This window comes from Setaria viridis, chromosome 2, assembly GCF_005286985.2.
Source record: "Setaria viridis chromosome 2, Setaria_viridis_v4.0, whole genome shotgun sequence".
Lineage (NCBI taxonomy): Eukaryota > Viridiplantae > Streptophyta > Magnoliopsida > Poales > Poaceae > Setaria > Setaria viridis.
The window spans coordinates 10,881,627-10,894,096 of NC_048264.2; the positions used below are offsets into that span (position 1 = coordinate 10,881,627).

Here is a 12,470-nt window from a genome sequence, read left to right on the forward strand (position 1 = left end):
AAGAGTCTCTAGCCTAGTGGTTAGAGCATCTGAGTAGCACCTAGTAAAGTCGGGTTCGACTCCCCGTGGGAGCAAATTATACGGGTCCGGAATAAAGAAATTATAAAAACACAGGTAGGGACTTCCTCTGCTGACTTTGGTCAAAAAAAATATTTCTTTAAGCATTGAGTCAATATTTTTTATTTAGAGGTACGCTCAATCAACATTTATTTGGTGATTCAACATTTTCCTAAGAAATACGAATTCCACATTTTTCAAACCACTAATTTTGCTTTTTTTTCCTTCAACATTTATGCAAGACATGCTAAGACAAAATTTATCGTGCATTCTATATTTATATTTTGCATTTCATTATTTAAGGTTTTTTCTTAATACTTAGAAATACTCTAGTACAGAAATGATTTAAGAAACTGTCACCCATTGGTGCATTAATAATTTATTAGGCCACTTGAAATCCTACTTGGCATTGCTATATGCAAAATTAATCGGTTATAGATGAAGCAGTATCGTTGCAATTGTAGGATTTGAGAGGGGAAAAATGTTTGGTACTCCCTCCGTTCTTAAATAGATGATGCCGTAGACTTTTTTTCCAACTTTGATCATTATATCTATGTCAAATATACTTTATATTTAACTTTAAGATTTATCTATTTGCAAAAATATTTGTAGAAGAGATGAATAGTCAAATAAATGAAAAAAGTTAATGATGTAATTTATTTAAGAACGGAGGTAGTATTCGAATCAGCTGCCCATTTTAAAAAAATAAAAAAAATAAAACACTGGAGGCTGGCACGTCTCCAGCGTTGCGTTGCGTCCATACTTCGATTCTGTACCAAGTTCAAAACCTCCAGTAATGTCCGCCGCCGCGGCGCTCTCACGGCCGCCGCCGCCGCCAAATCCTAGCGCCGCCGATCGCGACGACTCTGTCAATTCCCTCCTCGCCTCCCTCTCCAACCCGTCCGCCCTCCGCCTCCTCCCCACTCCGCTCCTCGCCTTCTCCCGCCTCCGCCTCCGCCTGCCGCCCGCCGCCGCCGCCACCCACCTCCTCCTCCGCCCCATCGCCTCCCTCCTCCACCTCCACCGCTCCGACCTCCGCCTCGGCCTCCAGCTCCACGCGCTCTCCCTCTCCCTCGGCCTCTCCCGCCACCCGCTCCTCCTGCCCCGCCTCGTCTCCTTATACTCCCACCACCCCTCCCTCCTCCCCGCCGCCTCCTCCCTCGCCTCCGGCTCCACGTGCCCCCAGCCACACAATGTCGTCATCTCCGCCTGCCTCAGTCATGGTCTCCCGCGCCACGCGCTTGCAGCGTACCAGGAGATGGTGGGCAAGGACGCCGTGCCCCCGGACTCCTTCACGTACCCCTCCGTGCTCCGCGCCTGCGCCGAGACCGGTGACCTCGCGCTCGGGCGGGCGGTGCACGTGCGTGCCGCGGACGCCGGCATGGACGGGCACTTGATTTGCCAGAACGCGCTGGTGTCCATGTACGCGAAGTGCAGGGACCTCGTCGCCGCGCGCACGGTGTTCGACGGAATGGGCCACAGGGATGTGGTGTCGTGGAACTCGATGATCTCCGGCTATGCTGCATCTGGGCTGTGGAGAGAGGCGGTGGAGCTATTTCATCGGATGCGGGCTGAGGGTGCAGAAGTGAACTCGGTGACATGGAACACAATTGCCGGCGGTTACATTCAGATGCGTGATTATAAGGCAGCAGTTCGGTTGATTTGTGATATGGTAAGAGGTGGTGCAGGGGTTGACTTTGTGACTTTGGTGATTGGATTGAATGCTTGCTCGCGGGCAGGATGGTTGAGGCTTGGGAAGGAGATACATGGAGTGGCAGTCCGCATGCACTGCGACAGAATCGAGAGCGTGAGCAATGCGGTGATCACGATGTATGCCAGGTGCAAGGATATGGAGCGTGCTCTCATGCTGTTCAAAATGCTGAGGTGCCCAGGCCTGGTGACATGGAATACGATGATAGCTGGTTTTGCATTGTCGGATGATGCAGAAGAGGCTTCTAGGCTTTTCCGTGAAATGGTATGCAGTGATGTGGAGCCTAATTATGTTACTGTTGTCACCTACCTTGCACTCTGCGCTCGTGTTGCTAATCTGCAACATGGGCGGGAGCTTCACACCCACATTGTTAAGCATGGTTTCAAAGGGTATTGTTTGTTGTGGAACTCTCTTATAGATATGTACTCCAAGTCAGGGAGGCTCTCGGTGGCACAAAATGTCTTTGATACCATGGATGACCGTGATATGATATCCTACACTTCAATGATCGCAGGATACGGAATGCAAGGAAAAGGGGCAGTTGCCCTGCGCCTTTTCAACCAGATGGTTGACAGTGGGATCATGCCAGATGCCATCATCATGGTTACTGTGCTCTCTGCTTGTAGCCATTCTGGGCTTGTGGATGAAGGAGAAGAACTTTTTGACAAGATGGTTCATTCATTTGGTATAAAGCCCCAGATGGAACATTATTCTTGCATGGTTGATCTATATGCACGTGCCGGATTACTGGAAAAGGCAGAGGATTTGCTTAATCGGACTCCCTTCCCTCCAACATCCACAATGTGGGCAGCATTAGTGGGAGCTTGCCATGATCAGGGTAACATAATAATAGGTGAAAGATCAGCAAGGAGGCTCTTGGAGATGAAGACAGAGAATGCTGGGCACTATGTTCTGGTTGCTAACATGTATGCAGCTGCAGGTTGCTGGAATGAGCTAGCGACGGTCAGAAAGCTGATGAGGGACCTGGGTGTCACAAAAGCACCTGGGTTAGCATGGGCTGATCTTGGTAATGGGTTTACCCCCTTTCTTGTTGGGGATAGGTCCAACCCACTAGCTCCAGAAATCTACGAGGTTTTGGATGAACTGACTGAACAAATGAGGAATATGGATGCTTGCAGTGATCTGGACATATTATCCACAGAGGAACTCATGGAGTAAACTGGTAATTGTAGGACAGGAAAGAAAGGTTCCTGCTTTGGTGTAAAATGGAGTTCATTAGTAAACTCTAGAATGAAATTTCACTATGAAGCATGGGGATTAAGGAAAAAAAAAAGGATGTCCTTAAAGAAGCAGTTTGCGCAAGTGCTACTGTGCTAGAAGATGAACCACTCAACATACAAGGATACACGAAGCGACACAGATTTTTAACCATCACATATATTGCCATGATTGGCCTTCAGTTCCAAATCATCATCACATATATTCCCTAGATTGGCAAATACAAAGCAGTGTCTTGAGTTCCTTTGTGAGAGTATTACTTTCGGTGGCAAGTGATGGTTGTACATATCACTCATACAGTCATACCGCACAACCAATGCAGCTACTGCCTAATTGTATCCCTTTGATCACCTGGAAACCATGGTTACCTTTTCCTGCCAACCATCATGAATGCCAAGCTCCCTTGATCAAAATGTTTCTTCCGTGTGGTAAATTCCCTGTCTTGTGTGTTACTATGTTTCCGTTTACTCACTGGATTTAAAATATGTCATAAAAAACAAAATCTGAAGTTGTTTAATATGAGCTTTAAAATAGAAGGATTGCTACCCTGAGTTACAAAACTGCACATTGTTTTCCATTTTTCATACATTACATGTTTCTTGCCTGAAAGTTTGTACTGTGCTTTGCTAGACCCAAACAAGAAAATTCGTTATTCACCACAGATTAACTCCAGGTTGACTTGCCATCTAATAGCTCAATCTTCCTCACATGACTCTGAATACCTGGAGTCGCATAGAGTTCCAGGTTTTCTTATTCATCTTATGTGAGGAAGACTGGTTTTCAATTCAAATCCTACAAATAGGAGTTATCCAGCAGTAAATAATCTCATACCAATTTTCTGCTAAATTATGTAATGTTGAAACCAATAGCCTGTTGTTGATGATTTGTTTGCTAGTAAACCAAGATAAAAGGACTTACTACATTTTTACAGAATGTGAATTGCTTTCAGGGTATAAACAGGCCTTAGGACAGAATTTAGAATTAGGCTTCCTAATTTACTCCAATTAATTAAACTTGTTCACATTGCAACTTCTAATCTTCAGAGTCAGTGTACTAATTTGCAGTTGATAAGACAAACCAATTTCTTATGCTGTAATGTTACCCTTACCCATTTTTGGTAGTGATAGCCAATCATTTTCTCCCATTTTTGGTAGTGATAGCCCACCGTTGTCTGTCTTCCAAAGTGCCACACCTTTTTTTTCTCAAATACGCAGGGGAGCTGTGTATCTTTGTATTAATAGAGAGAGAAATACAAAAACTCACTCTGTCTCACTTAGGAGAACAGAGGGGTTGTGGCTTGGTTTCTGAAAATTACACGATCGCCAGTAAAGAATAGGACATGAGCCCAACAAGGCTACTTAAACTAGCCCCTCAACAAAGTGCCATATCCGATCAACTTCCAAAACAAAACTCTCATTGTTGGTGTTAACAACGTTATATTCACTCCCACTTCTCAAAATTTCAGTTTGATGGTATGTTGTGGATATGAATTTCTAGTAGACACATTTTCCTAGGTGAGCCAAGGTGCACTTTTATGTACAGTCAGTAGTGTCATTAGGCTTATATTTCCATCCATTGATACAGTGGCTTACTTAGCTTATGTTGCAGTCTTTGCAATTTTAGATGCAGATTTAGCTGTGCACAGTTATACATAGTTGAGAATTGAGATCGCATCACTGATGTTTATTTATTTATTTTAGCAGTCTTGTTATTAAGCTCACATTTTCCCTCCCCCAACTTTGCCTTTAGGAATTTGAATAGAAGTAATGTGTTCTTTATTTTTCTGTTGTTTCAGATTGTCACCGTGCTACCAAGCGCGACGAAATCATCTTCTGGGTGGCAGGAGCCTGGCTTATACAGAACTAAACACAGCAGTTCCTCGAATTGGGAGGTGATGACTTTGGAGCGTGCCACTGCCAAAGGGCATCAAATGCGCTGGAAGCCTGAATCTTTCGCCATGCGTTGCATTTCAAGATGGGGGTTGGCATTATGTACGGTAACCGCGACACCGGTTATCACAGGCTAGAATCCAGGTCCGTGGCTGACCCTGGCGGGGGCTCATAGTTTGTAGCTCATTTTTGTCCTTCTACAGATATTATGTGAAAAGCCATCAGAGAAGCGTAGGTTGGATTTCTTTGTATCGAGACCAAGAAAAATGCATCGGAGTGGTTCCAGTTTGCAGCCTCAAATGCACTAGTTCAGTCTGCCAATGTCCGGCCTCAAATTGTGTACCATGCATGTCCCAAAGACAAATCCCCAATCCTGAACAGACCTTATGGTGTGATGAGGCTGTTAAATGAACACTGAGGCACCAATTCACGTGCCTTGTTGCCAGACTGACAGGTATCGTGCACTCCCCGAGTCCCAACCGGGAGCCGCCAGCCCGCCACGACCCCACTCGCCGGGGGATCCAAGCCGGAGTCGACGCGCTCGTCCTCGACTCACCTGCCCTGCCGTGTAATTTTCCACGACTAGCTCCCGCCCCCGCGCTCTCGGGCGCACCATTCCCACACGCATCCTCGATCAGGTCAGAGTTGCCTTCCCAACCAACAACCCCAGAGGCCCGGACAAGTGCTCGTGTTCCGTTCCAGCTCCAACCCCAGCGAAGCCACCACCTCCTCCGTCTCCCTCCGGCCCGCGGCTCTCCTCGGTGCTCGCTCGTCTCGTCCCGCCAATCATTTCGCTCGCTAGCTTCCATAATCCGTAGTTCCATCGCAGCCGCCGCGGCACATGACACCGCGGCCCGCCGGCTCCTCTTTCTTTCTTATATAGCCGCGGGTGATGATGATGATGAGGCCGCAGGGTGCTGGGCTGCTGGTTCGGTCGTCGCTGGGAGCGGGGGGAAGCGCGCGGCCGGCGACGGCGGCCAAAATGAAGACGGCCACCTCGCTCCTCCTCGGCGCCGCGCTCGCCACCGCCTTCTTCCTCCTCTACACCTCCCTCTGCCGCGACCTCGGCGCCGCCAACGGGTCGACGCCGCAGCGGTGGGACGACCATCAGCGTGGGAGGGAAGCCGAGGCGGGCGCCGCCGCTGGTGATCGGGAGGTGCTGCACCTCAACCCCACGCAACAAGAAGGTGTCGCCAAGGAGGTGGTGGTGACGCGCAGCGATGGCGACGGCGCATCAAGAGAGGAGAAAGGCCGGGACACGGGGAAAAAGCAGCGACCGCAGATTGTGATGCCTGCGAATTCAACTCCAACGCAGCAGCAGGTGACTCGTCTTCCTCTGTCGCCATCATTTCTCTGCGACACCTAGCAGTTAATTATAATTGGATTCCCAAAACAAAACAAAAAAAAAGCTGAATTATCTTGTAGTTGTAGAGCCCTAAAAACACAACTGCTAATTGAAGACGGGAAAAATCTTCGTTTCGAGCTTGTGCTCACATCCATCAGCTTATCTTGGGCGTCTCAAATGAAATTATTACAAATCACTAGTCCAATTAATGTTCTACCAAACACGAGGCACAACAGGCACGTCACACACAAATTGAGTATGTGTACAAAATTCAGCACTCTTAACCCAGTTGTTTCAATTCAACTTCTGGTTATGGCTACCAGTGTACCTAACAGATACCAAGCCTACTAGCAAAACTATCATACCATCCCTATTTAGAAGTCATATCATTCGAACAGTATGGATGCCAATTGTCAACTGAATCTGAATCGGGTACACCAAACCAGAGTAACATGGCTAGTAGCTAGCTAACGCTCTTATTCTAAAGAACGATTAAATCAGTGAGGGGTTAGTGTGCACAATTGAAGAGTGCCAATAATGTTTAGTTGACACTAACACCCAATCAATCACTCCTGTTCGTCCTTATCGTTGTTGCTCCCAAGAGTGTTTTGTATGGACTTTGCTCTGGACAGTGTTCCCATGTGCCGGATGCAAGGTAGGATTACAATCCAACCAAGATGATCACTACTAGTATTTGTTTGAAACTATATCGTACTAAACAACAAGTGGAGGCCAAAGAAAAAAGAACAATTGAACTAGCTCTAGTCAATCAGAGAGTGCTTGCTTCAGAATTTACTGATCTTGTTTCAGATTCATTGCGTTCGAAGCCAAGGTAGGAGTATAATATTTAGGAGTATAATATTAATCCTTTTGTCCTTCCCACCATGAATGACAGAAGCAGCAGCAGGAGGAGACCCCGTCCCAGGACCTCGCGGACCTGCTCCGGCGAGCTGCGACGGCGGACAAGACGGTGCTGATGACGGCGATCAACGAGGCGTGGGCGTCGCCGGGTTCCTTCCTGGACCTGTTCCTGGAGAGCTTCCGGCACGGCGAGGGCACGTCGGACCTGCCGCGCCACCTCCTCATCGTGGCCATGGACGGGAAGGCCTACGAGCGCTGCCTTGCCGTGCACCCCTTCTGCTACTGGTTCCGCGTCGCCGGCATGGACTTCGCCGGCGAGCAGAAGTACATGAAGGGCGACTACCTGGAGATGATGTGGCGGCGGAACCGGCTCCAGCAGCGCGTCCTGGAGCTCGGCTACAGCTTCCTCTTCACGGACGTGGACATCCTCTGGTTCCGGTCCCCGTTCCCGCGCCTCCTCCCCGCCGCCGCCGGCGAGGCGCAGGTGGTGATGTCGTCGGACTTCTTCGTCGGCAACCCGGACTCACCGGGGAACTACCCCAACGGCGGCCTCCTCTACGTCCGGTCGTCGACGGCCGCCGTGGCGTTCTACGAGCACTGGCAGGCGTCGCGGGCGCGGTTCCCGGGGAAGCACGAGCAGTTCGTGTTCGACAGGATCGTCAAGGAGGGGGTGCCGCCGCGGATCGGTGCGCGGGTGCGGTTCCTGGACACGGCGGTGTTCGGGGGCTTCTGCCAGCACGGCAAGGACCTGGGCAGGGTGGCCACCATGCACGCCAACTGCTGCGTCGGGCTGGACAACAAGCTCTTCGACCTCAGGAACGTGCTCCAGGACTGGAAGGAGTACAGGGCGCGCGTCGCCGGCGGCGGCGCGCGGGGGTTCTCGTGGAGGGTGCCCGGGAGATGCATACACTGAGAATAGCTACTACAATTGCAGTTCATTTTTGTAATGAGTATATACACATTTGCAAAGATCCTTTTTTTTTCTTCAGATAGCAAAAATTGAAATCAAGCAGGAATATGCATGAACATTCAAGGCTACAGCCATGGTTGATCTACAGCATCCAGAATGTATTTTACAACAAGCATTACATCCACTCATGGTCGAGGGCTCAGCCCATAGAACGAAACCATCCCGGGGGGAAGCTACCAGAGCCCAGCAGCTCAAGGTGCAGTTTCCACCATGACAAACACTCGACACTCAAATGTAGTTAGAGCGAGGCCAAAGTTCTAAGAATACCACCTCGTTATGACACACAATCTACCTGACCATGGTTAGCTTCCAAAAGAATGCATAATCAAAGCTTGCCTGCACCACTTGCACAGTAGATATGCCTAGCCGATACTCCAAACAATTTGGAGGGTCGGATCCTTGCACGGCGATGGATCTCCCCTTCCATCTCCCTCTGCTTATTATAGGAGCTATGTCAAAGACCTTGCTTCGATCTTATATCTTCAGTGCCCTTCGCCCGACACTGTCTTCAGCCATATCTGTGTCTTCTGACTGGATGATCTCCAGGTCCCTGATATCCCTCTTCAACACATTACCTAACTTGGCAACTGCCTCAGTTTGTTGCTGTAAGGCCTGTGATGCAGGAAGTTGCAAGTCAGATTGACAAGACCTGGCTATCTAACAGGGACAATGATAAAACTGCACTACTCACCTCAAGAAGCTCCGTAACACTCCGTTCATCAACTTTGGCCGAATTAGGAATATATACAGGACCACCAGCACCACCAGTGCTAGCCAGAAGACGTGACGTCGAAAGAAGTGTATTAACTCTCCTAGACAGATCAGCACTAGGTCCTTTTAGCTACAAACAGAGGAGTAAGATTGATGAAAAATCCTTTTTTTTTTCTCGAACACGCAGGAGAGCTGCGTATCATTATATTAAGAAAGATTGATGAAAAATCCTTAATCAGCCGAAAAGTAGGAATAATGGATGGGGGAAAACTAACCCGTTTTAACATTGCAACCAATCTTTCATATAAGTCAGCTTCCTCCGTCGTTAAAGGACTGCGGTAACCCCTATTCTCCAACGCCTCCACTATTCTAACAAACTTTTAAAAGTTCACAAAAGAATAATAATAATAATAAATAATCGTTCGATACATCAGCAATTAAGCATGAAAAGTGAATTGGCACCCACAAACAGGGAGACAAAATATCACCCTTAAAAGACGTCTCTGAATAACCAGTTCTTGCTGCTTCAATCGCTGGATCCATGGATATGTGTCAGCTTGGAAATGCCTTTGCAGCTGCAATTAAAAACATGTGAGGCAAAATAAATGATTCATGGAAGCGCATATGAAAACACTCATTCAAAGCCATACCTTTTTAACATTAGAGTGAGTCATGCTCAATCTATCAGTATCTGAAACTAGAACTTCATCTTGAAGCTGAAAAGGTAAAAAAAAAATACTAAGGCTTGCCTAAATTTTTAAAACCTTAAAGAAAGTTAGAAAATGGCAAAGATAGTACCATCACAACTACTGAAAAGATTGCAAAGTTAACTATAAGAACTTCAAATATCTTCAGGCAGAAATACAATAAAGAAAAAGCATGCTTCACCCAGAGCATTGCAGAGGGTAAGACAAATAAGATCCATTAAAGATTTGAATATATGCCACGAATATAGAAGACATATATGTATATACTGCAGGTAGAGGAATATCTAATGCAAATGTGCAACTGCACTTTAACTGCTTGATCAATGTGGGGGAGAATTAAGGACTATTTGAGGTTTTGCATCTTCGTAACTAGATCAAGACAGCCGACGGATATGGGCAATGTGATTCTGTGCCCCACCCACCCCAACACACACAACAACTGCACCTCTTTGAATTGCAAGGAGTATAAGCAAACAAGGTAGAGGTAAAAGAACAAAGTAGAATGGATAAAAATAATATAAACTGGCAAACAGCAGTGAAGACAAGAGACATCAGTATGTTCAATCAGAACACTTCATTTTATATCGAGATTATGGTACAATATACTATACTTGATACCAGAATTTTTATGAAAGTTTGTACATGTATAATTCATTAATTTGTTATTTGCAATTACAAATATGAGGAACTCTTATGAAGTAAACAAATAGTATTTGATGCCATTGATGTACAGCAAAAAAGATTCATCTTGGTCAAGACTTAACATGCATTCGAGAATTACAGGAAATTATCAAGCTCTAGTTAAAGCTCGCCAAATTGTATAACTTTAGCGGTTCTAAAGCTGACACACAAAGATATCCAATATGAGTTGCTCAAATGACCGATTTAACATAATAACATCCTAAACACGTCATTACATAGTTAAGGAAGCAGATATATTGGTTGCTTTCTATCAAATAATGTACTCCTGTATTTCCTAATTATTAAAAGAGTATCAAATGTTTTACATATATTGTTTCCATTTTTTTCACTGTCATAAATTGGATGGAGCAGATATTCTCCGACCTTTGCAAAATGTAATATTTTTGCAGACAAATTAATTATAACTACAAGAATTGGAAGGACAGAGTCCAATCAATTACTATATTGAGCAACGTCAGGTCCCAGGTACTGCAATTTGGCACTTTACCCAGATCCACAATACCACAGGACCATTTATTGTATGGTTTCATACTTGACATCGTGCCCAGGTTTGGAATAAGTGACACGCACGTATTTGGTATCTATAATGAGGTTATTAATCATATATCATTGGATAATTCTTTTAAGGTGACTAAAGGCAGATACAAAGATTAACTACAAAACTTGTTAATGGTATTTACAATGGATCGTTGTGTGGAGAATGCCCATATTTCAAACACACACTTCATGGCATGACAGACTACACCATCTATTATTCTTTCAAGACGATTATAATTTTAATTTTCTGATGTTATACCTAATTAGACAAATAACTATAGGTGAACAATCAATTAGAAGTGAAATACAGTAAACACATAGAAATGTATAACATGACATGGTTGGTTGGTTTTTTTATTTAGACTACAAGCTACCTATCTGATTTCCTTCTTGGTTGTAACACAGCTAGTAAGCCCAGTATGTCAAAACAACACATCACTCAGCCAGAATGGTTGAATTTCAGAGAAATGAAACCATGAACAACATTGATTAGAAAAATATGCAGCACCTGTCAATATTACAGATTGAACACAATACTATTCGTTATAATGGTCAGAGAACATGCCATTCCAAACTGATCTAGGATTTCATATATCAGCAAGATTTCCAACACTAACCTTAAGCCGGTGGGAAAGGTCTTTAAACCCCTGCACAAGCTGAGGCCACAGCCTCTCCCTATCTGCACTGTCCATGCACTCAAGCTTCCCCATTGCTTCCGCCCACATAATCTGCATCCACAAAGAGGAAAAGAAATTTCATCAGAGACCAGTGCAACAAAAAAAAACGGCTAGCAAATTACTTAACAAATCTATACAGCTACTTACATCTGATGCTGCAACTGGCTTCACCCTTTGCGAAGGGTCTGTCACGCTGAACAACAGATGCTGCACAGATCAAAACAGACAAACAGATCAGCTGGCATCAACCCGAATCTCGTGCAACACAAAGGAGAGCGTAACTAGAAGAAATCTCACCCTGAAAGCATACCGGGGGTTCCCAGGGTCCTCCTTGTACGCATCCACAATAGCCTGAATTAATTCAGAAACAACACATTCAATTACTACTTGCTCCTCAAAATTCAAGGCGGATTTGAGGGGGATTCAACCGTTGCGTACCTGGATGTCGCGGTCGGACGGGGAGAGCGGCAGCGGCGCGACGGGGGCCATCTGGGTAGTGATTTGACCGCCCCCTCCCCCTAGCAAGCCGAACGGCGACGGGGACGGCGTCGCCTGCTGCTGGAACCCGAAGGGCGAGGGCGACGGAGTCGCACCAAACGCCGGCGTCGAGGATGGCGCGCCGAACGCCGAGGTCGACGAGGGCGTCCCGAAAGCCGACAGCCCGCCGAACGCTGGGCTTGAGGATGCGGTCCCGAACGCGGGCGTCGACGACGGCGTCCCGAACGCGGGCGTCGACGACGGCGTCCCGAATGCCGGGGTCGAAGACGGGGTCCCGAAGGCGGGCGTCGACGAGGGGGTGCCGAAGGCGGGCGTCGACGACGTCGCACCGAATGCGGGTGTGGAAGAAGGCGTGCCGAAGGCTGGGGTGGTGGAGGGGGTCCCGAAGGCCGGGGTGGAGGAGGGGGTCCCGAAGAGGGGAGAGGAGGATGGGGTCCCGAACATGGCGGCGGCGGAGATCGCCGGCGGCGAGGTTGGGGCGGAGGTTTAGGGTTTTTTTCGGGGAGAAAGAGAGTGGAGCGGCCGAGCGGGGGGAAGAAGGAAAGGGACAAAGGGGAAATCGAAAG

General features: G+C 47.0%; 3 protein-coding genes across 4 annotated transcripts; 2 read left to right on the forward strand and 1 right to left on the reverse strand.

Annotated features, from left to right (window-relative positions):
- The first annotated feature begins 803 nt into the window (after positions 1–803).
- On the forward strand, positions 804–5,217 carry LOC117844099 (pentatricopeptide repeat-containing protein At1g71490). The gene is made up of 2 exons (XM_072292097.1): positions 804–3,435; positions 4,803–5,217. The coding sequence occupies exon 1, from the start codon at positions 854–856 to the stop codon at positions 2,945–2,947; it is 2,094 nt and encodes a 697-aa protein (XP_072148198.1). The 5' UTR covers positions 804–853; the 3' UTR covers positions 2,948–3,435; positions 4,803–5,217.
- A 263-nt stretch (positions 5,218–5,480) lies between these two features.
- LOC117843839 (uncharacterized protein At4g15970) lies at positions 5,481–8,142 on the forward strand. Its single transcript, XM_034724566.2, has 2 exons — positions 5,481–6,217; positions 7,137–8,142. The coding sequence occupies exons 1-2, from the start codon at positions 5,789–5,791 to the stop codon at positions 8,013–8,015; spliced, it is 1,308 nt and encodes a 435-aa protein (XP_034580457.1). The 5' UTR covers positions 5,481–5,788; the 3' UTR covers positions 8,016–8,142.
- LOC117843840 (nuclear pore complex protein NUP54) lies at positions 8,102–12,470 on the reverse strand. 2 transcript variants are annotated; one of them, XM_034724567.2, is made up of 9 exons: positions 11,845–12,467; positions 11,704–11,757; positions 11,554–11,613; positions 11,347–11,457; positions 9,434–9,499; positions 9,272–9,358; positions 9,059–9,160; positions 8,764–8,913; positions 8,102–8,684 (listed from the first exon to the last, which is right to left on the reverse strand). In XM_034724567.2, the coding sequence occupies exons 1-9, from the start codon at positions 12,346–12,348 to the stop codon at positions 8,547–8,549; spliced, it is 1,272 nt and encodes a 423-aa protein (XP_034580458.1). In that variant the 5' UTR covers positions 12,349–12,467; the 3' UTR covers positions 8,102–8,546. The 2 variants fall into 2 exon arrangements, with proteins under 2 accessions (XP_034580458.1, XP_034580459.1); XM_034724568.2 differs by lacking the exon at positions 9,434–9,499 and having other exon boundaries at positions 11,845–12,470.